The sequence below is a fragment of the Neolamprologus multifasciatus genome, chromosome 6 (genome assembly GCF_963576455.1).
Source record: "Neolamprologus multifasciatus chromosome 6, fNeoMul1.2, whole genome shotgun sequence".
Taxonomy (NCBI): domain Eukaryota; kingdom Metazoa; phylum Chordata; class Actinopteri; order Cichliformes; family Cichlidae; genus Neolamprologus; species Neolamprologus multifasciatus.
The window spans coordinates 3,793,006-3,817,268 of NC_140444.1; the positions used below are offsets into that span (position 1 = coordinate 3,793,006).

The 24,263-nt window shown below is 43.1% G+C and overlaps 2 protein-coding genes across 5 annotated transcripts; one reads left to right on the forward strand and one right to left on the reverse strand.

Moving 5' to 3' along the window:
* The first annotated feature begins 794 nt into the window (after positions 1–794).
* LOC146516170 (uncharacterized) lies at positions 795–17,572 on the forward strand. Of its 3 annotated transcripts, XM_085164119.1 has the most exons (4): positions 798–1,267; positions 3,469–3,585; positions 8,043–8,159; positions 8,752–17,572. In XM_085164119.1, exons 1-4 carry the CDS (start codon positions 1,175–1,177, stop codon positions 8,935–8,937), a joined length of 513 nt encoding a protein of 170 aa, XP_085020245.1. In that variant the 5' UTR covers positions 798–1,174; the 3' UTR covers positions 8,938–17,572. The 3 variants fall into 3 exon arrangements, with proteins under 3 accessions (XP_085020246.1, XP_085020245.1, XP_085020247.1); XM_085164120.1 differs by lacking the exons at positions 8,043–8,159; positions 8,752–17,572 and adding an exon at positions 4,337–6,710 and having other exon boundaries at positions 795–1,267; XM_085164121.1 differs by lacking the exons at positions 798–1,267; positions 3,469–3,585 and adding an exon at positions 7,155–7,452.
* On the reverse strand, positions 12,333–23,988 carry LOC146516171 (polycomb complex protein BMI-1-like). Of its 2 annotated transcripts, XM_085164114.1 has the most exons (9): positions 23,722–23,988; positions 23,013–23,140; positions 19,382–19,478; positions 19,228–19,283; positions 19,007–19,136; positions 17,303–17,342; positions 17,093–17,191; positions 15,930–16,010; positions 12,333–12,707 (listed from the first exon to the last, which is right to left on the reverse strand). In XM_085164114.1, the coding sequence occupies exons 2-9, from the start codon at positions 23,128–23,130 to the stop codon at positions 12,333–12,335; spliced, it is 996 nt and encodes a 331-aa protein (XP_085020240.1). In that variant the 5' UTR covers positions 23,131–23,140; positions 23,722–23,988. The 2 variants fall into 2 exon arrangements, with proteins under 2 accessions (XP_085020240.1, XP_085020241.1); XM_085164115.1 differs by lacking the exon at positions 23,722–23,988 and having other exon boundaries at positions 23,013–23,715.
* Between the last annotated feature and the right edge of the window lie 275 nt (positions 23,989–24,263).

Below are 24,263 nucleotides of genomic sequence, written 5' to 3' on the forward strand. Positions count from 1 at the left end.
AGTTACTCATATTTTGTATTTTAAATACGTAACGGCGGTACATGTATTCCGTTACTCCCCAACACTGTTAATACACGTGGTAAAATGAGGGCCCGGGTTTATGTGATGTCATCTGTTGAACCAGTAAGACTCCAAGCTGTTGCTTTCTGAACCAGTCGTGATGTCCAGCATCACTGAGACTCTACCAGACCTCACGGGAAGGTTTGTTTATCGTCGGCGTTGTGAAAGGACACGGAGTCTGTAAAGTTTTACCAGAAGGAAGCAAACAAAAAATAAAAAGGGATCAGAAATCGAACCATCAGCACCACGTGATTTTAGGCTCCAATTTAATGACGTTTACGTTCAAAAATATTGAATTTTTTTCCACCTCAGGCAACGTTTGGAAAGTAAGTCTGGTGATCTCTGCGTGGCTTTTAAAACTTTTTTATTATTATTATTATTATTTATTTTTTTGCAATTTATTACTCCTTTAGTCTGAAAATGTTTCCCCTTTCATTGGGTCTATGTGAGGATTCATCCTTTATTAATCTCATAATACGTATATTTATAGGGAGAACATGCACATACACACCAACATAAGCATTGCATCATCATGACGCTATTATCAGGCCATGAAAACAGTTACATAAAGTTATTATTTCATTTTGATATACTGAATGACCTTTTTTATATCTGTTTAATAAGGCAAGCTTTAGACTTCTTAAGGTTCATGTAACAAAATCAAATCAAAATTTATTTATACAAAAAAACAAAACATATTTACTCTCATTAATGTGGAATCTCGTTTTCACATCAGCTTTTGATGTCATCTTCACATATATGATTTTTTCACTAATTTAAGTAATTCATGTGTGTTCTTAAAAAAATGCGCTAGTGGACTTCCACGCATTCAGGGTTCTCAGTAATGAAGCAGTCAGTCATTCATTAACGAGTGGTGTGTACATTATTATTTATTGCAGGTATGAGCGATATAACGATGGATGCAGCGCGTGGGAGGAAGAGGAGGAGGAGCGGTGAGACAGGGGGCGTGTCCTCACCGCGGGGAGGCTTTTACAGCCCAATCAGCTTGCATTGCCAGCCATATTGTAACTTTTACTGAAGTCGGTTCAAGTTTTGTGCACCAGCTGTGCGCGGATTTTCTCTAAAGGAGCATCAGGAGCTGGCCCGCAGCAGCATGAACACAGCCCGGTTTGTAGTCACCATGCGCAGAGGAGGTGCGCAGACCTTCCGACGACCTCAGCTCCTCCTGGCTGCTTATTCTCCCACAGTGAGTCCGCCTGCCGAGTTAATTATTGTGTTATCAGCTGTTTGTGTTGCTCTCGTTGCTGCTGCGGCCGTATTTAAAGAATGCTGAGTCACAGTGGGACATCCACGGAGCAGACTGCCGACATTTCCCAATTTCTTTTTTTTTTTTTCTGTGCAAACAAACAACCTGACGCGCCCTCTTTTAGTCACCTTTAGCCCCGATGCTCTGTGGGAGTCAACCTGCAGGTACAGCACGTGAGGGCTTGGTCCCCCTCACGTGCACGCACAAATATCAGGATGGATGCAGAGCAGTTGTCCTCTTAGTGTTTCGCATTTTTGTCACACTTAAAGTTTCAGATCAAACACATTTTAATATTAGTCAAAGATAACCCGAGTCAATACAAAATGCACTTATTAAATGAGGATTTCTTCCAAACTTTCCTGCCCTGTGTAAAGGAGTAAAAATTGGCCCACCAATCTTTGCAGAATTGATTTAATTCAGACACTTTTGGGGGTTTCCAGCATGATATGATTTAGGATAACCATAATCAGATATATGGCCAGACTTTGACTAGACCACCCAGAGGTGGACCTGCTGGTGTGTTTTTTGGATCGTTGTCCTGCTTCATTCATTCTCCTTCAGGATTTCCTGGTAGAGAGCAGAATTCATGCTTCCAGCAGTCACAGCGAGTCGTCCTGGAACAGCAGAGCATCCCCAGACCATCACACTTCCACCACCGCGTTTAACTGTTGGTTTGATGTTCTTCTAATGGGGAGATCGAGGCTCAAGAGTTGGGAGTTCGCCTTGTAATCGGAAGGTTGCCGGTTCGAGCCCCGGCTTGGACAGTCTCGGTCATTGTGTCCTTGGGCGAGACACTTCACCCGTTGCCTACTGGTGGTGGCGCCAGTGTCCTCGCCTTTGTCAGTGCGCCCCAGGGTGGCTGTGGCTACAATGTAGCTGACTGGTTCTGTAAAGCGCTTTGGGGTCCTTAGGGACTAGTAAAGCGCTATACAAATACAGGCCATTTACCATTTCTAATGAAATGCTATTTATCCCAGATGTAACAGGACCAAAAAGTTCTGCTTTTATCTCGTCAGTCCGCACAATCTTTTTCCCAAGACTCTTGTGGATGGTCGAGATGTTTTTTTTCAGTCAGCAGTGGTTTTCTCCGTGGAGCCCTCCTTTTCACCCAGTCTCTTTCTTGTTGTTGAATACCAAACTTCACTGAGGCAAGTCGGTTCCACAGATGTTGTTCTGGTTTCTCCTGTGACCTCCTGGATGAGTCTGTGATTCACTGGACTCTGTCAGAAATGGCTTTGTAACCCTTTCCACACTGATACATGTCAATGGCTTTGTTTTTTCTGTTTCTGTAGATCGTGGCATGATGTGTTGCTCTATGAGAGCTTTTTCTCCTGCTTCACTTCTGGTTCTGTTTAAGTGATTTCTGGATTCAGCTGGTCTGACTGTAATCAGGCCTGCGTGTGACACTAAAGATGAACTCAGCTTTCCAAAAAGGCACGGGGAGACCCTGGTTATCTGAGAGCGACTCTTTGCTCTATGACCTTAATAAGCTCTCTCATATTGAGTTTATGGGCTCAGAGGTTAGTTTCAGGTCATGCTGATGACATCACATTTAGTCATTTCTGGTCACCTTTACCGTCTGAAAGGAACCGCTCTGCTTGAGACTTCAAAACAGGCGATGCCATGGTGACTGTCCATCTTTTAGAGGACTTCAGAGGAACTGCAGTTTGTGACAGTCTCATTTTTCAGCTCCAGAGGTTAAAAAACTTAAACTATAATCAGAAAGCACTAATCTGACTTCCCAGTCCCACTTCCTCTTTTTCTTTGTGGGGTTAAGCTTGAGTGTAAAAATGTAGACCCACTTATTCAAAGTTTTTACATTATTATTCATTTGTTTGAGTTTTTTATCCAGTGGAACCAAAACGGTGACATCACAGCGATTACAGTGTCATTTTGTGATGTAAGCAAAACAAACGTTTTTAATTTGGGTTCTCAAAGTAAACCTGAAGGAGTTTGTGTGATTGCGAATGCCTCGGGTCATGTGAGGCAGCACTCCATCACTCTGATTGTTATTCAAACAGCCCTCTGAGAGCCTGGAGTTGTGTTTTGGCTTAGACCACACAGGATGTGTCACTGCAGGATGTTGTGGTATCCATTAGTGTGGACGATGAGTTAAGTTTGTGTCTCACTTTGTGCCCCAGGTTCGGTGCTGTCTGGAGTCGACCCAGGCAGTTCCTGCCGCCCGGCTTCCCTACAGGGTGAAGCTGTCTGCTGGAAAACGCTACGCCTGGTGCGCTTGTGGCCACAGCAAGAAGCAGGTGAGGCTCAGGTTTCAGAGACACTTGGGGCTGGAGGGTCATCTGGGCTAAAAGCTAATGCAGCACATCAATCACGTAGAGTTTCGCCTCATTTACTCCTGTTTACGTTCCCACCCGTCTGAAAGCCACCCTTTAAGAAGCACCGTGCTGGTTGAGAACAACTGGTGCTTGATGAGGTCCCAGTAACATAAAGGAAACTGGATTAACTCTAATCCATCGTCGGTGTCTGGGCTTTGTGCTTTCATTTCGGTGTGTCCAGGAAAAGAAAGAAAAGGCCCTCTGGTTTACACGTGATCCTTTCCTTTATGATGAACACCTGACTGATGTTTAAACGGCATGAAAAACCTAACCATCCACACATGTGATCACTTCGATTTATCTGGTTTGAATTTGGCCCGTCTCTCGGGCACCTCTGGACCCCTCAGTGGAGGACCATGTGACCTCACAGAGAGCAAAAATGTCAACTTTTACTTAAAACTGACCTCAGTTCTGTATCAGGGATCATCACTGGTGATGAAGACTACTCACCAGCAACAACCAATTTCAGTCCACAGTTTCAAAGTCTAATGTGTCAGCTGAGGAGCGACAGCAGGAGACCTTTCAGTCTGTCTTATCAGCAGCTTATAGCCGGATTCATCCACAGTGATCGCTTACTGCCATACGTCTGCAGCACATGCATCCTGTCATTTTTAGGCTAATAAAAGTATGTTTCAAATTTGTGTCTTCAACACGCTTTTTTCCTCTTCTTCAGCCTTTCTGCGACGGCACTCACACGAAAAAAGCTCCGAGTATCTCTCCTTTTCGCTTCACCCCCGAGAAAGACAGGACAGTCCTGCTGTGCGCCTGCAAGCAAACCAAAAACGCTCCGTACTGCGACGGCTCGCACCTCAAAGTCATCTACCGGGATGTAGTGAAGTATCTGAAAGGCATCTTTAAATGATGTCTTCTTACAGGAAATGATGCATCATAATCATGTTATCCAGTAGTTTTATCAGGTTAAAAAAAAAATCATATTTTTTATATTAAAATCATGTAATGCTGCTTTGTTTGTTTTGGGTAAATCAGATGGAGTTTTTGTTGTTATAAACTGCTTTTGTATGTTAACCCTTCAGTACAATTATATATTCCATTAAAATGCTTAGTGGGAAAACTTTGTGTTAATGTCACAATGACATCACCTGGGGCAGCATTTCCAACACCTGCGTGACTCCAGACCTCCTGAGTCGGCCCCTTAGAGGAGTTTCTACTAAAGTTTTGGTAACCTTTGAAAGTCTAGTGTGTTGGCTTTAAAATGTATTCTTGTATGCACATGATAAAAAGTAATGAGTAGGCAGGAGAAGGTTAAACCATGTGCATTATGTGTTTTTGTAAATCTGCTTTTGGTGCTGTCCAAATAAAAATTACAAATGTTTTTCTTCTTTTTATGGAGACTTTTTTTCTTGTGTGGAGATCTTTAACTCCACTGAATTACTCATTGAACGGACCAATCACAATCGCTAATTTCACCAGTGCAGTATTCAGTTTATCCAGTGTGGTACTGAGTCACAGTCAGATTACTGCTTTTGTCCAGGGGTGGATCAAGAAGGGTGGCACGGGGTGGCATGTGCCACCCTAAAATGATCTCTTGCCACCCATAGTGCCACCCTAGTTTTGCATATGACAGTGTTGTTTATTAACAGACAAGATAGCATTAACACTTTGAGCCTGGCTATTCTAAAACTGAATACATTGAATAGTGTTCCCCCACCACCACCACCACCATTAGCAAATGATCCAGCCCATAGCGCAAACAATTGTAAAATTTAACCATGTAACAATTTGATTTTTTTATAACAAAAAACAGTGAAACTTAAGTTAGACTTGTGTGTGTAAATGTGGTGCAGCAATATATTTATAAATATATTTATTATAAAGGTTATACAGTACATAAAATCACGTTTTAAGTAACTGAAATGTTTAATCATGTGGGCTACAGAAAATAATTAAGACTATATTTATATGAAACGTGTATACTTACTGCGTTTGAATCTGCATATGTGTTGTTTTTTTTAAAAAAGGTTTCGATTTTGCCACCCCGTTAGATTTCCATGCCACCCTAAGAATATTTTTCTAGGTCCGCCCCTGCTTTTGTCAGCTAGAAACAGCATTGTATGTTAAATACTATTTCTGTGTTGTTATTTGAGGTCAAATGCAATAAACTTGGTAAATATGATATTTTGCTTGTTTAGTTTCATATGAAATCTGGCACTATGAAATAATAAAGGCAGCTATATTCTATTTATCTGCTTTGGCTTTGAGCGAATCCTCAAAATAAGAAAATAATAATCAGTCAGCCTTGTTTATTCTATCTAAAGCTTTGTTGAATATTTTTTAGTATATCCACTTTGACCTGCACTCTGAAGTGTTTTGTGCGGAAAGTATAATCGTTAATATTTTGCCGTTTGACACATTTTATTTGAAATATTATTTGTGAAGAGTATCATTATTATGATTTACTCCATAATCTTCAGTTAATCAGTGTGTTAGACGAGTTCAGCCAAAGGAAAGTTATCTCATAGTAAACATTAAACATGGGAATATCACACATATCGTACTAAAACATTATTTTTGGTCACATAGACGCTTCATATACTTTAGAAAGTTCACATTTGTCTCACAACACAGGTTGTTTCGAGAGCAAATGATCAGTATTTGTCTAAGATGTGTGTGTGTGCTGATATTGTCCCAAGAGTTTCTACATAAAGCTCTGAGACAGAGAACACCTGCGCCCCCTGAAGGCCTTTCTGTGTATGGCACTTTTGTTCAAGTCGTTTGTTAAGGGTTAACCTGTGGAGAGGCTTGAAACTGTATTTCAATAAACTATCTTCTGGAATCTGAAGCTGCATCTCTGTAGGAATAGTTTTAAAAAGTTTAGTTTAGAAACAGATTAGTTTCTGTTCTGCTCCAGGTTTTGATACAATTGTGTATTTCGTGTAAAGTTTCTCTACATGATCTGCTGAACTATATTTTGCAAACTATTTATCTGACATTTTCAAATAAAATTTGGTATTATTTTATAATTATTGGTATTATTATTAGTTTAATTTTACATTGTCTAGTTTGCTTTTGACATGTACTTAAAAAATTAAAAGAAAAAAAATAGTGAAAAAAAAATGGGACAGCAATTTATTAATATTAGCATGTATTTTTTTCGTCTTTATTTTGTATATAGATTAAATTGATATTAACAGCCTCTTTCTTCTGTCCCTAAAGAAATTTAGTTGTGTGTATGCGTCATTGTCGTATTTCATCTTTTTCTGTGTGTTTCATTGAATCACAGGATTTCATTCAAGAGAGTAAAAAATACATCCTACTCTCTGCTGTTTGTAAAATTCTGTTACATACTTACAGCATATCTCATATTTTCAAAGCTTGTTACTTATAAATATGAGATATGCTGTAAGTATGTAAATTATGGTAAGTATTGGTAAAATAATTCAGTATAAATCTATAGATTATACTTATTGGTCCTCCATATGTCCAAGTCCAAATCAGTTCCATTCAGTTTGCCTTTCTCCGACATGTGCCCGGTGATTGGTTGAGCTACTAACACGTGACTGTTGAGGACGCTAGCAGCTTCAGTTAGCTGTCGTGCGTCTCCGAGTTTGTGTTTTGCTTTTCTGTCTCCGTTTGACTCTCCTTGCTTGCGGTACCTGTCTCCAACGTTTGTCGCGTGATTCTTAAATTGCTGCTGGTTAGCTGGTGTCAGAAGCTGATTTTCCTTCAGCTGTCAGAGGAAACATGAACACGGTGGTGACCAAATTAGAGCCCAAATGGATCAGTTTCACCTTCAGGCACCCTTGGTTCGCCGCTACGGCAGCCTCCAAGGTAACCGCTGCACATGTTAGCCTCTGTAAATGTGACGCAGACTGCTGCTGCACTGTTAACGGGCCATTTGTTTTCACACACATAAAAAGTTATGCACTGGAGAAACTGTACCACATTTAAGCTAACCAACTCACGCACGAGCCAAGTTTGTATTTTTATTTTCCCCAAACTGGGAATAGAAAACAGATGTTTGACATCGCAGCTCCTCCAGCTGCTTTAATGGAGGTTAGAGGCCTCATTGGTTAGATTTTAATTAGTCTACAGGCATTCTTACACTAACAGAAATCACGTGGGGAACTGTAGGTTTAATATGAATTTTGAGCAGTATTGTATGTACCCTCAAGGCCTGCAGCCTTCTGTGAACTTTAGTAATATTAGTATGAGAGCTCGCTTGTTTATGTAAGTGGAAATTTTATATGTGTGACTGCATAAATGTACCCAGGAAGGATAGCTGAAGCCAAGGCTGATGAGGAGGAAACAAACTAACATACACACAGAGACAGTGAAAATCAAGCCCCCACCACATTAGATGGTATTCCTAATAAACTGACCACAGAATGTATTTTAAAAGAAGTTTGCCTCTTCCTCAGGTCAAGCTGTCCACACTTCCTCCTAAACCGGTCATCCCAGCTAAGAAGCCTTTCAAAGTGGAGCTGGTTGGTGGGAAGCGTTACTCGTGGTGCACCTGTGGGCACAGCAGGAAGCAGGTGAGTCCCTACACCAGGGGTGTCCAACTCCAGGTCCTGCAGCTTTTAGATGCATCCTTGTTGCGACACACCTGAATCAAATGAATGGCTTGTTACCAGGCTGTTGACAAACTTGATGGCATGCTGAAGAGGTAATCCAATAATTTGATCCAGCTTTGTTGGAGTAGGGATGCATCTAAAAGCTACAAGACAGAAGCTCTCAAGGACTGGAGTTGGACACCGCTGCCCTACACAATCATTCGCTTTCTTTTGTTGGTCAAATTCAGGGTTCATGCTGGAGCCTATGGCAGCTTCACGGGTGATTCATTCAGTCATTATCTCAGCATCGTAAACATAAATGTTGTTTTGTTTTATAAAGTTGTTCTTTGTTTAATAAATTAAGAAAAAATGATTACATTTTAAAGAGTAAAGTTTCAGATTATTTTCAGATCTATTGGTTTCATAATTCCAAAACAATCCGATCCATTTATAACTCTGAAAGCTTTTTTCTGTAGCATATAAAAATTAAAAACAGTTTTACACATGACACATTGTTTCTTGTTTAAATGAGCGTTCCAGCATTATTTGGCATTTGATTTTTGATTTCTTTCAGCCTTTCTGCGATGGAAGCCACAAAACCCGAGCCCAGGGCCTCTCCCCGCTACGCTTCGTCCCAGAGAAAGACGCCTCTGTTTGGTTGTGTGGATGCAAACACACAAGCAACCCGCCCTACTGCGACGGCACGCACAAGCAGGACTTCATTGCGTCTGCTCCGCTACACGAACCAGCAGAGTCCTGAGGGTGGAGGGGTGTGCGTTTCCTGTCAGTGTTTTCATCAGCGATTCGACTTTCATGACAAAGACACTGTTGCAGTCACATTAGGATGACTTTACGGTAAAACAGAGAGAAGTTTATACTGGGGGTATTTAGCGAATCGAAGGCCAAATATTAAGATTCCTGCGGCAAACAACCCAGCAGGCGCTCCATGAAGAAGTTGGGATGCAGTGCTATGCTGGCCTTGATTTTGAAGCTCCAGTTTTGTGTCCATGAGATGAAATTGGAGTTGGTGGAAGGCTGTGACAGTCATTAGCTCACTCCACAGAGACAAGTCACTCTCTTCTTTCCACTGAACTTTTGAATGGTGTATGTAAAGTAAAAATAAACAGGGCTGTCTGTACTCTGAGCTGATGTCTTTGACATTTGTATTATTATTTAAAACCTTTACATTCTCATGGCTCTAGCTGGGAAATCTCTTTAACAGGACTTTTGCTAAAGCAGCTCTGGCCCCATGTCCCGCCCCTATCAGTTTCTCCAGTTAGGAGAACACGTTCCAAAAAGGTGCACTGAAGAGGCAAGAACAAGATGAGCCACTTAAGGCTCACAGATCACTGCCGTCTGGTTATCCCTCCTAATTTTTCTCTGGTTTTGCATTTTGCTGGGGTCCTTCTCACTACTTGTAGCATGAGACAGTTCCTGCACTCAATTCAGGTTGCACAGGTTTTCCAGCTGCTCCATGATAGCACATCTGTACGAGCCATCACGGGGTTTGATGCGTCTCCAGCAAGTTTCAAGACAATGAAGGAGATACCAGTAAACAGATGCGAGGAGCGATGTAGAAGAGCTTCAACCCAGCAGCAGGACTGGTATCTGCTCACGAGGAGCACTACCAGAGCTTTACAAAGTGACCTACAGCAAGCTGCTCATACACATTTCTGACCAGACTATCAGACTCCAGGAGAATAGGATCAGGTCCCCAGTCCTGAATCTAACTGAGTACTTCTCAGATGTTATGCATCTGATGCTACCAAATAGCACTGTCCATCCAGGAGCATGCTCAGACATGGTCTCCTGCTACCAATAGTGACAAAGACTCACAAAAGTTGATCCTTCCTAACTGGACAGACTCTCGTTCCTGAAGTGTAACTGACCTTGTGTTATACTATGGCTGTATCCCAATTCAGGGTCTGCAGCCTTAAAGGCCGCATTTTAAGGCCGATTACGTTACAGCGACGCGACGAAGGCTGTCCCAATTCAAAGGCTGCTCGAAATGCGGCCCTCAAATGCGTCCTTCATTTCCCTGAATTTTAAGGACGTGGCGGTGTAGACTTCGTGGCCCAACATATCCCAGAATGCATAGCGCGGCGGTGGGTGTGGATAATTTTGCTGGAAAAAAACGGTGGATGAGGGAGTAAACTTTAAGTACTGAATATTATGTCACTTATTTATGTGCAAATGTTTAATAACGAAGAACATTAAAACATTACTGTTGGCCACATGTCGGCAAAGTTATGTGACATTAGTGACGTTTGTACTAACTTGGTTTTAAAGCCTTTACTTTAAAATATACGCCGTTCAATAGCTGAGCTTAATCAGAGAATGATCAAAGCTCATGTTGAAACAAACAAACAAATGAACAAAAGATTTTCTCCTTCATTTCTGTCAAACAAAGCTGTATGAAACATTTCCAGCTGTTAGTATCATGGTTGCTAGGCAACCTGGGCAGCGCAACGGAGGCTAGACCGTCTCATTTCACAGGCCTCACACTTCCGGCCTTAGCGGTCTTTAAGTACGCGGCCCTTGTGGACCGTTAAGGCTGCAGACCCTGAATTGGGATGCAGCCTGAGATGATCGAGTGTTGCTTTCATTTCCTCAGCTGTCATCCATCCATTCGTCTTCTCCTGTTAACCTCAGGGTTAACACAACGAGACATCACACTCACATTCACACCTGCCGGCAATTTATAATCACCAATGAGCCTAACCCAGGGGTGGGCAATGTCAGTCCACGAGGGCCGGTGTCCTGCAGGTTTTAGATCTCACCTTGGGTCAACACACCTGAATCACATGATTAGTTCGTTACCAGGCCTCTGGAGAACTTCAGGACATGTTGAGGAGCTATTTAGCCATTTAAATCAGCTGTGTTGGTTCGAGGACACATCTAAAACCTGCAGGGACACTGGCCCTCGAGGCCTGGAGTTGCCCACCCCTGGCCTAACCCCACTAACTGCTCGCCTCTGGTCTGTGTGAGGAAGCCAGAGTACCCACTCTGGCTTCAAAGCAATGATTAAACACAGCAAACAAAACAAAACAAAAAAACTGTCCTGCCACTTTGCACCATGTTGTGAATTTAATTAGAAGTCGCCCTAAATATTTTGAAAAAAAAAAAAAATGTAATGAGCACTGTTACATCTCAGATTATAAAATACAGCTGTGGTTGTTTATGATGCAGCTGTGCCAAACATTTAATTCACACCACGTTAAAACGAAGGAAGGCGGTCTCATTCTTCTCAGGAGGACGATGAGAACGAGTCGGCGGAGCATAAACAGGACACTCGGGTCAGAAAAACCTAGTAAGTAAACATTTTATTGACCTAAAACATGCACATATGGCTGCTTTTTTGTAATTGGAAAAAAACAAAAAAAACAAAGCATCATTGTTGAACGGAAAGAAGAAAAAAAAAAAATCAAAGGAATGCTTGGAATGCATGGAACTACAACATACATGGCCAAATATTCAAAAATCCCTTTTGAGTTCTTCGACTGCCATGAAGGAAAGAACGCTGACGAACAGCTTGGTAGTGCTTCTGTAAATATTAATGCTTCTCCTGTCGGGGAAATACTCGTCGGTTTGTGTGAAGTGACCGTAACAAAGTGCATCAACAGTTTAATGAGCATGTGTTACCTGATGAGCCGTTGCTTATACTGGACACTTATACAGCAGTTATTGACACGTCTGACTGTTTAAAGCAAGAGTTTCTCTTCCTCGTCTTTACATCCAGCTTCAGCAGCGAGCCGCACTGCAATGCCTTTCAGCATTTTGTCTCAAGTTTCACGGAGGCCAAATCGATGCTTATGGAAATGAAACAGACCCACTGCGTGTACGATACAAAACGATTACAATATCTTGTATAAAAGATAAGTTTATACATATGTACGCACACATGCTCACATTTGATACATACTGTACAGTTTGTATGTGTGCACTGTTCTAGTCTAACACACATAAACACGCACGCACACGCACATACATACAAGTGTCTATTTGGCTGCACGTTTCAGTCTCTCCTGCTGGAAGATAACACAAATCTGCCTCCCGCGTTTCCAGAAGGACGAAGGCCCGAGCTGTCTTTGCTCTGCACAAAGAAACAAGGAAGCAATTCAAACAGTGTCCTCCTCGCCGCCGTGTGCGCGCGCGTTAGGTCGTGGGAGGCAGGCCGCTTTTGTCGCCCCCCCTCGCCTCCTCTTTGCTGGCCCCGGAGCTCGTGCCGTTGACAGTCACCTTCCGAGCGGCCTGTTTGGAGGAGAGGGCGTGTCGCTGAGCGTTGTTGGACACAGTGGTACCGTTGGAGCTTTGGATGGCGGGAGAGAGGTTGTGGGACGCCGGGCTGGATTGAGAGGAGGCTCGGGCCGGCTGTGCGGCAGCGGGACTGTGGACTTTGTCGCTCTGAGAGTCGCTCTCCGACGTTGGGCTGGTGTTGACGCCGTCGGAGTGGCCCTGGGCAGCAGACTGGGACGGCCTCCTGCGTTTCCGGGTGGGTTTGACCAGATACTGCAGAGGGATGGGTCCAGTCTGCACGGACGCAGAGAGAAAGAGGGAAAATGTGTTTACAAGACCTTAACAAATCCCTTAAAAACACAGAGTCCATTTTTTAAACTAGTCCCACACGTACAATAAACACTAAACCAACAAAAGGGTGTTTGTCCTCTGATAGCGAGGAACCCAACAGCTACTCTGCTAATTTGGGCACCACTTTTGTTTAGGACAGGATCAACGACGCAGCAGCTGAAATAAAAGCTGAAATCCTCAAAATGCTAACCCAGAAAAACAAGTGCATCTTTTACTACCTCCGTTAGCAGAGGGCTGACTGATCTGATCATTTCAAAGAGAAATTCAAAGCAATGCTTCACCCAGCTGCTCACAAAGACAGTCGACACAGATAAATGACTGTTGAATATTCCAGCCTGTATATAAAAGATGTACACAGCTTCTGGATTCAAAGAAAGTGACGTCAATATATAAAAAGGCCTCAGATTGTCATTCTTTCTAACGACCAGCAGGGGGTGATATCTGTAGTTGCAAAAAGATGTTTGCTGAAGACTTTACTGTCTTAAAAATCATCATAAAGTTCACTTTGTAAACGATGGTCCTGGTTACAGTGAAAAGCAGGATAAACTATGCTAACTGAGATGCAGGTTTCACAGTTATTAAAGACATAATAGAACAAATCTCTAATTGAAGTCCCTCTTTTGCGATGTTGCAGTTTTTAATCTGGATGCTGTTGCTGTGCTCGATGAGGTCATCAAGTGAGCATTTCTTTGGTAGAACACAAACGTTTAACGTGCGGGAAAATAAACCCCGAAAGAGAGATTTGGACATCAGATCTTCCTCTCTACTGGAAACGAGAGGGTGAGGGTGTCTGCTCGCTTACTGGTGGCTTAAGCATTTGATGCGAGCGAGTCTGACACGGTCGCTCGAAGCGTGGAGGGCTGCGATATGTGTTTGAAAACAGCTCAGTCAGATTTCACTGCATCTGATGAAAGTAGCTGTTGCTGTAGCTGGAAAAAGCTTTGCCTCGGGCGTCGCTACAGCAGATCATCTCCCTCCATCTCACCTGATCCCGGGCCTCCCCTCTGCATGCCCTCCATCCATGAATCTCCTCTGTGCTCTTACTCTTTCCCTGCTCAAGGAAGCTCCATCTTCAGCATCCTTTGTCCAGCCCTCCTCTGGACGTGTCCAAACCACCTCAGCCTTGCCTCTCTAACTTTCTCTCCAAACCACTCGACCCAAGCCGTGTCTTGACTCTAGCATGTTTTTAACAACGTCGGCCTGATGAAGCACAGTCATCGTGGCCACACAGTCGTCCTGTTTGAGCTTGTTCTTTTAGGAGCGTCTCTGTTTCCTTCCCAGCAGTTCCTGGTTTTACTTTACAGTTTATACCAGTTCAACCTGTAAGGACTTGAAGTTTATTCAGGACAGTAATCCATCACATCAGACTTTAGTCTGCCTCCATTTTTTAATTTCTCAAAGGATTTACTTGGATTTTTTTTTAAAGGGATTATGCGAGGTACTCTTTGGTAGAGTCGGTTATTACAGACAGCAGACGGCCATCGGCACAGCCTTTTGTTGGGAGAGGCAGACTTGTTTAAATTGTAAGATTAATGCATACAATTTAAACTACATTTAAAACATTTCTACAATTTTTCCCTTACAGTCGGGGAAATGAAGCTGGTATAGTCCTCTCAAATCACCAGACACCTTTGGATTCAAGAACTTTACCTTACGGGACAGGGGAGTAAAAGTAGTTAGCAAAAGTAGTGAGTGAGGATTTGTCCAAACCAAAAAGTCCCAGATTAACAAAACAAGTCTGGTGACTTTGAAGTGAGGACAGTGGATACAACGGCTTCGGTTACCTCTGGGAAATCTTTTTTTTCCCTAGTTCTGCTTATTCTCCTCTGGCCAAACACACCCTGTTAAAACCACAGGTCAGACGACTGCTGGCAGTTTCTGTTTTTCAGACAATTCTCTGTAAACCCTGGAGATAGCTGGGAGGGGAAATTCTAGAAGATCAGCCGTTTCTGAAATACTAAGACCAACCCGCCCGGCACCAACAACCACAACACATCCAAAGTCACTTAAATCACCTTTCCTCATTATCCTGATTAGGGCTGCCACAAACGATTATTTTGATAGTCGACTAGTCACCGATTATTTTTGCGATTAGTCGACTAATCAGATCATCATCCATTGGACGTAAAACTACAGCTTATTGCACCAGCAGCATCTGCTCTTATATAACTATCATTAGCTTACAGCTTTAAGTGTTTAAGGTATGTGCTAACTAAAAATAAAGACAAGATGAGAGTTTATTAAATTTTAATGAAATGTGCAGATTGTTTCAATGGAGTTTAATCTGCTTGCCGTTTATTCAGCTGTGTAAAAACTCTAACTTTAATCTCAGCCAAACCGATTTAATCAGGATCAAATAAAATACTAAAAAAAGCCAAACAATAACATTTTTAAGTTATCTAAGTGACTTATATATCATGTTTAACCTGAGTAGCAAAAGACGGTGGTGGGTTTGAAAACTATTTGCCGGGAGTCCTGTGTTCTCAGCGGCTCTAGTTAGCCTAGCCCCCGGCTAGCTATCGAGCTAGTGGGTAACAGACGTCTCCGAAAACGTCGGAGCGCTTTTGAAAATATGTGGTGTCTTGATAAACTGAGCAGATATTTGAGGTTTACACAGCTACATTCTCGCCTGAAAATATGTTAAACGTTTATTTTGTGACCCAGAAAGAATAATAAGAGTAACATTAAAACTAACTAGCTGCCGCCATTGTTGACAACTGAGCTGGGCCGCGCTATGAATTCTGGCACACTGCTTCTTCTTCTTCGGGGTTTAACGGCCGCTGGCATCCTTGTACATGCAGTGCTGCCATCTTCTGTTTCAGTCCGTTATTACACTCTTAAATCCTACTACTTATTCCTGCGTCTTTTGGGATCTTACAAAGCTTCAAACTAAGCATCGACTATTAAATCAGTCGTCGACGATTTTAATAGTCGACGTAATCGTGACTAGTCGACTAATCCTAATCCTGATACTCGAGTTGTATTTCAGCAGACTGTCTCGACCATGTCTACAAGCCTAAATGCATTTTTTAAAATATATATTGATTGAATCCAAACAGACCCTTAAAAATAATAAAATAAATAAATACATTTTGTACTCTCCTCATTTCAAATCAAGCTGCTGATGTTTGTTTCAAAGTCAAAGACATGAAAGGTTTCACTCACTCGTCTCCACTCGTAGAAGTAAGCGATATCCATTAGTGTGTAGTAGTCCTTTAAGGGTTCGTCCCCATACAGCACCTCCACCTGTAACACACCGTGAAACCCATTTAACACGTTAGCGGGAGAAAACGTCCTCTGCCAGGCGAGCTGTTTGAAGTTTGTACCGACATAAACGACCACGGCGAAAGGTTTGTTTCCCTGCGTACAAATAAAATAATTCCGGATTTAAACAGACTCGTGAGATTTTCTTCTCCAAGCTTTACGTGAATCTCTCTCTAGCTTCAAGGGCAGTTTATGCTCCTGACAGTTTACTTCACCCGTGTTTCTGAAAATAAAGAGGTTGAGGCGCAGCTTTGTTTTTTCCACGTCGCTCTACAGTTTTAATCACGTACCGTTTCATACAAACAGGATTAAGTTGCACATATTTGACTTGTGTGTGAAATCCTTCAGCCTGGCTCATCTTCCTCTTCAAGCAGAAATCAAAACAGCTTTTTGTGGAGAAAATAAGTTTTTAAAAATGTCTTTCAAGCCGCCTGACTTTATTATCAAGTGGCACATACCTGGAATACTAAACCCACACGAGCGAGGAACAACTCCTCCACACCTGTAAAGCAGGGCTCTGAATAGCCAGATATACTGTGCTAATCTGAGCTAAGGGATCTACATACATGTGGAAAGATTTAAGAATTACTTGTTGCACCTGCAGCACCTTTCAGCGAGCTGCGGCCAACACTTTGGGCTGAGTGTTCACTAACCCTGCTGGAAAGGAAGCTTATAGTGGTTCTAATCAGGGTCCCCCCCACCCCGAAAAAAAAGGTGAATCTGTGAAGCTGGGTTGTAATCTGCTTGTGGGTTTCCTTTCACTTCATTTGATCTACTGCTTCCATAAAAAAATGAAAGCAGCATTAATAATTTTGCAGTTTTCGGAGCAGTGTCACTTCAGGTAAACGTCTGCTCGTTATCACGTTGCACCGAAAGCTCACGTATCAGCGCGATGATTGCCAGAACTCTTTTATAGCCCACAAACGCAACCCAATATGACCTCGCCGTTGTAGCAGCTACCGTGGAACAACAAAGCGTTTATATTTTTGCACCTCAGCCTTGAAGTCGTCTGCAGAATCGATACTGCAAACGTTACTGTGCGGGGCTGCGGTGTGTCCAATTACCCGATAGTTGTTGGGTATATCCATCTTGCTGCGGAGGAACTTCGCTAAGTGCATGACGGACATGGCTGCCGGGCACTGCAGGAAGCGTTTACCGTTGGACTGAGAACAAAGAGAAGAGCAGAGAGCGATGCATTAATCCAGGATGAGGACCAGAAAACCATAATTACACCGGCTAACTTCAGCTGCCGCTTTTAAACATCTTTGCTTTACCTTGTCTCCTTCCATCTCCGAATGCTGCCTCTCATTATTTCTGCGGGGGGAATTAAAAAGCAGTTAAACAATAATTTAATTTCTTTACATTTTAATAATATTTAAGAGTTTTTTGCATGAATCAGATTGCAGCTGGTGGAACAAAAACAAAACTGCACGTAGAGCTGCAGATAAATTGTGCCTGGACAAATCTGGGACCCGGCTGGAAGCTGCTTCTGTTCACTTCATGATCAAAAGCTTCCAGTTACAAACACATTGAAGCGAGAAGAATATATAAGATATAAATACTGTATTAGTATTTATAGTATTTTAAAGTATTTTATGGACTTTAACGTAACCGTTTGCACTGTGCCGTTCACTCAACTCATTTTATTTCTGATTTTAACAACGTTATTCACAGATAAAGTCATATTTTGTGGTAGATTGTGTTTTATGTAGAGGTGAAATGACTACTTGTTGTTTTAAAAGTCTTGTCAAATCAGGTTCTGCATGCCTACGTGTGGTTTTCCTTCTTTTTACGTCTTCAGCCGACTGCGCTGACGGGAGCGAGGCCTGCGACCCTGGAGGAGCTGCAGAGCAGGGGACGGGATTTCAGAGCTAAAGCTAAATGGAAATCTTTGATGAGGAAATATAAACCATTTCATCCAGCTGTCATCGTGGAGAACATGAGGTGTTTGGACAAAAAGAACCGCTCGCTGCTGAGCCTGCACTGATCTGACCGTACCTGGTTTTGGGACTTCTGAGCAAACAGATATTAATTTGAGCAGTAAGGAGGAATGTGGAGGGAATGTACAGTTTGTGAAGGAAGAGCGGAGGAATTCTGGTCTGGCTGCTTGTGTGGCCTGAATATTGAACTCGCAGCTGTCTGACTGAGTCCATATGAGCTGCTGGGGGAATTTTCCTCCTTCATTGGTGAATGATTTCAGTTTGAATCAGCACACTGTTTAGATTCAGCTCATCCAAATGTCTGTGCATACCCATAGATAACAAATGACCTTTATATTATATTCCTTTATATTTCTTCATACATTCTTATATATTTCTATACTGTGTATTTTGTTGTACAGTTATTTTATTTTCAACTTTAATTTATATATTTTATCTTATTCTTTCCTAGTTAAATTTACCCTTCATTCTAATTTGTGTTGTACAGTTATCTCATTTTTAACTTTAATTTTTATATTTTATTTTATTCCTTCCTAGTTAAATTTACCCTTTTTAATTTTCATATTTATTTCCTCTCTTATTCATAGCCTTTTCTTTTTTTCTTTAGGTCACGAGTAGTCGTGTAAATTTGAATTTGACCTGAGACGCCCTCTGCACCACTCCCAGGCTTTTCTCATTTATCTCATTAAAGGAAGATTTTACTTACTGAGCTGCCCATTATGCATAAATTATAATATTTAATAAGTGATATATATCTGTATCTCTCTATCTAGATATCTATAGATAGATTTTTTTAAACCTATGTTTTTATTGAGCCAAGTTTGGCTGCTGTAACAAAAATAATTGACAAAATTTGAGGATGAAGTAAATCTTCTCCATCTATACGTGCACATAAACAGCTAAATAAGAGCAAATATAAAAGGACACGCGCAGGCGGACTCGCTGTTCTCTCAGCGGTAACTTTTAGTGACCACAGATTAACGGTTCTCGCTCTTATTCTCGAGTAAAATAAAAATAAGAAGGAAACGACTGACTCACTTGTTCCTCTCGTAGAACTGTATGGACAGACTGATAATTTCGTCCTCCGCTATGTTGAACGTCTCCACCACTTCCCCCGGTTCCAGCACACGATTCTCTGCGTAGAAGTCCCGCCTCCGTTTCATCTCATCTGCGGGGAAAAGCCACGCGCATCGTGAAACTGAAATCTATGACAAAGACGTGACTAAGCCTTCGCTGCCTCCCGAAACTGCAGTCATTACCTTTGAATAACCCCGGAACGAGCTTATAAACGATGTCTTGCAGAGTTTTGTCTGCTCTGGAATGAGAAACGGAAAAGAAAAACATTCATGTCAGATATGAAACATGAATTTGGAGAGGTTAGGGAGAAAAATGACACGAAGCAGACGGGATTACCTGATGCTGAGCTGTGGACACGTCTTGTGGACCTGGACGTCACATCGAGGACAGAACTTATTTGTCTCGAGGAAGGCAACGATGCATGTTTTACAAACTACACGTGGAGAGAGAACAAGCTGTTAGAGGACGAGCAGCATTAATAAGGAGTTGGTGGCTCTCCGTAGATTAGCTCTGGTTCCTGACGCCCATATTAGGGATATCCCCTCTCTGTGACATCACACAGATCCAAGATTAGAAAAGTCTGTCAGTGTGAAAGTCCAGAACACTCTCCGCCTTTACCCTCAGGATGAAGACTCGGTGCAAAGCACACAGTTAGGTTTTAGTAACGTCGTTTCTTTTATGCGTTCGTCTATTTTAAAGGGTTTTTGTGTCATTAGAGGCCTCTTTAACAGCCAAGGCCCCATGGGTCTGCGGTTCAGTCTGCACACAGAAGTGTCCTTTGGGAAGATCCTGAACCAAATTCAGTGTGCGCTCGAGTGAAAAAGCGCTTACATAGAGCTGTGTGTTTGTGCGTGTGCAACCAAAATGAACCCAACATCGCCACAGGTATGTGCGCAATAAAGTAAATAAAAGATCTCGCCACTCGACAGCCACCTTGAAACACTTTTGAAGCGTAATATGAATTAAATTTACTTTAAAATGCAACGTGCACGTTCAACAGGACATCTGATTTTGAAAATATGCTTAAGTGTTTGCAGACTTTGCCCTAAAATTCATTAACAAAGGGAAATTCCCTGCGGCGATGCAGTCCAGCCTCTGTTTCCGTGACCTCAGCGTGACGAGGTCAAGCAAAGGTGCGAAGGACTCGGGAACAGAAGCTGGATGCTCGGAGAATCCATCTGCGCTCTCGCTGGACTGCTCACCAGCCTGATGGAGGATGTCTGCTGCTACAAAACACACTTCCCCCTGTTTTCTCGCCACGCTGCCTCGTGCAGGTCATCTAAACCAGAGCCGCCAGTGAAAAATATCTCTTCATTATAATAAAAACCACATTTCAGAGAAATCTTTCTTTTCCTTTGTCTAAATCACTCCATCCATCACTTCCTCCAGCGAGCCAAACGACAAAAAGATTTCATGATAATTAGAAAGCGATACGACAACAGGCATCCAAGCTTAATTATCCAGAACCTTAACCACACTTTGACATCTTTAATAAAACTTCCAAACTAGTTCGATAGAGCTCATATAAAGACACGTACTTCATTAGCACCAGTTGATAAATCCAGGAAACAAACGTATGAACTTCTATAGATGCTCTGCAGCAGCTGTCAGTCACGCTGACTGTTTGTTGGATGGTGCATCATCCATGAACTGTGAACACCTCCCCTTTCATAAAGGATGGTCCGGTGTGTCCTCTGCTAAGGAGGTAACAAAGGATGCATTGAAGCACCTTTCCTTACTATCTGGAGAATTCAAGAGAGGTCTTATTAAAGCTGCTAAGCTGACATTCCTGGGTCACTTCCAGGATTTGGGACACTTCCTGATGAGAGTAAAGGACTGGCTAAATGTGCCAATTCACTCCTTACTTTATCATTTATGATGATTATTTTGTGCTGTTTTCTGCATAGCAACAGGCTGACGCTCTATACCAGGACAGGCTTCCCCTTGGTGCCGATAGCGTTCTCTTTATTCATTGTTGATAAGGTGTCAACACAGGTTCTTGACTGCTTTTGATGCCATACAATGAAACTTCATAGTTTAACTCTTTGACTCTACTACAGCAGCTTTGCATGAACCACAATTCATAATAATCCCTATCTATCTATTCTGAGCCTTCAAGCATCCCCTCAGTTCTTCCTCTGTCCGAAACAAGCCGATTTGCCTTCTTTGCCTTTCAGCCATCTTTCTTTTGATTGGCTACTCTTGCACAGGTGGGTGGGAACCGTGCGCTCGCAATCGGCTTTTCTTTGGTTTTGGTTTTCACACTGGTTCTCGTGTCTGTGACAGAAATAAGGACAATGATCAAGAGTTTCTTTTCTGGGTTTTGATTGCAGTGAAATACTTTTCTGTAAATTTTAGTGACATCACAGCACCACGAGCAGCTTTATGGCATCACTTCCGATAGCGTTCTCTTTATTCATTTACTCAGTGATAAGGTGTCAACACAGGTTCTTGACTGCTTTTGATGCCATACAATGAAACAAGACATTTCTGCTCCATAGTTTAACTCTTTGACTCTACTACAGCAGCTTTGCATGAACCACAATTCATAATAATCCCTATCTATCTATTCTGAGCCTTCAAGCATCCCCTCAGTTCTTCCTCTGTCCGAAACAAGCCGATTTGCCTTCTTTGCCTTTCAGCCATCTTTCTTTTGATTGGCTACTCTTGCACAAGTGGGTGGGAACCGTGCGCTTGCAATCAGCTTTTCTTTGGTTTTTGTTTTCACACTGGTTCTCGTGTCTGTGACAGAAATAAGGACAATGATCAAGAGTTTCTTTTCTGGGTTTTGATTGCAGTGAAACACCTTTCTGTAAATTTTAGTGACATCACAGCACCACGAGCAGCTTTATGGCATCTGCCATTTTGATTTCAGGCACGAAGCGAGCAGCAGCCTCCTGATAGCATCTCCATCAACCACCACAAGCAGCTCCTTCTTATCCACACACGGAAGCCTCGTAATTACTTTTTTAATGTCTGTTTTAATTATTGCTCAGAAACAAACAGCATCCGGGGAACATGAGCCTGAATATCTAGTATGACGAGAGTGTTTTTAAAGGCAAAATTAAATGAAAATTGGCAGTTGTTGAAATTCATTTACACAACTGATAGGACATTTACAAAAACAAAGAAGATGATGGCTTTACAAAAGCAAAATAAGTCCCAGAGGAGGCCGGCCCACTGTCTCAAACCGGCCTCAAACATTGGGACAGAAAACCTAAACCAGTCTATTACTCAGATGGTGAATAGAAATAAAAAGGAAACACTGATTCAGCTTTTCAGTGGATTCTTTTATGTCATGGTGCTCGAGACGGTCACAGAGCGACCAACCTGTCAGAAAGTTGTGGGACTCATTCTTATCCTTAAGTCTACCAAAGTGATAGAGTTTAGCAAATGTGGCGCAGTGTGCTTCAGCTCTGTGTAGCCCTTTGTATCATTTAAGTAAGTACGGCTCTCTGAATGAAGCTGGCTTCCCACCCGTGTTCTCGAAGCAGGCGTAAGAACCTATTTTAGCTCCATTTGCTCTTATTCATTGAGGCTACCTGCAGCAATTTTCAGAATAGCACCCTTAATAAGGAGATGATGGCTCTCCATAGATTAGCTCTGGTTCCTGACGCCCATATTAGGGATATCCCCTCTGTGACATCACACAGATCCAAGATTAGAAAGGTCTGTCAGTGTGAAGCCTGGTGTTTTGGCTCACGGGGATTCCTTGACCGTCAGTTGAAACTTTGCCCACGTTTAACATGAACATCCAGCACGAGCAGTTTCAACACAACCCAGAAGATGCAGTCATGTGCTGCTGTGCAAGTGTGGTCCCTGAAGTGGACCTCCTACAGGCCTAATTGAGGTGGAGTGTGTGACTCAACATCAGCCTCTTCACCTCCCTTCAACATCATCAAGAGCAGAGGTCTGATGGAAACGGTGTGCATGCATGTAAGGTGGTGCATTCATGTGAGGGACTTACAGGAGTGCAGGCACTCTACGATGGTCGTAGCATCAATCAGGTAGCCGGCGCACAGAGGGCATGTGAGGTGTGGGTTCAGATCTGTGATTTTGATCCGGTTAGGCTGCATTTTATCCATCTGGGCTGATCTGCAGGAGAAGCAGAGAACGTGAGGGGGTTTTATGAGCGCTTACTGCTGGAGACTGCGGGTCATCCCCCACATTGTGCCCGGATCCCCTCACACATTGTCTGCACCGCGTCAGCGGCTCGCGAAACCACAACAAACGGAGCCCGACGAAAGCCCCCCAAATCCCGGTGCTGGGTTCAGGGACGAGCCGGGAGCAGGAGCCGAGCAGCTCAGCGCAGACTGTGAGGGGCACACGGCAGGCAGCGGGCTATTCGACCGCCCCTGTGTGGCCTCATCTCGTGCACCAGCTCATCTCCTCCAGCCCAACAAAGAGCATTTCCCCTCCCCGCGGAGCTCCGCCGTCCGAGCCCGCACCTCAACCCAGCGCCGGGGGCGAACGCGGCGGCTCGGAGGGGGGCACCGAGCCGCAGAAAAGCACACTGGTACACAAAGCAGCCATCTTAAATCCACTGACAGGGCTGCTGTACCAGGAGGCGAACAAGGGAGACTCGAATGTGACACCGTGCGCCTCGCGTTGCGCCTCCGCAAACTGAGCCGCGATGAGCGCGATAAACAAAAGCGATCCGCGACGCGCGGTCCTACCTGGTCTCTCCTCCGAGGGTCCGCGTCCTCGGCGCAGGGCGGCTCAGTTATTTGGGACTTGGACAGAATTTGCAGCAGCGCCAGAAAATGGCTTTTTTCAGCACCGTCAGAGGACTGCCCATTTTGGATCACGTGACTTTATTTTGTCGCCTCGTTCACTAACGAGGGTGTCCAGACTCAGAGTCCGCAGGCCCCGCGCACTTTGTCCACGGTGTTTGTCCCGCACACGCCGAGCGCCGCACTTCTTCTTCTGATTTCCCACCTTGTGATTAATTTGCGTCAGTCCGCGGCTGCTCGGCCCGCCCGGCCCCGCCCTCCGCTGCTCTGACTGAGCTTCTGTGGATGACCGAGGGAGAGAGGCCCTACAGGCCTCGTGTCCCCGGGCCCGAGACCCACGGATGGCCCACCAGCTCCGGGAGACGTTATTAGAACTGAGAGGGTTTTTTTTTCCGTTTTCATTTTAATTATTTTATAAGAAACAAGTAAATATACTGAACAAATGTCATTTTTAGACACAATTAATAATTGTTTTACAAAGAGGA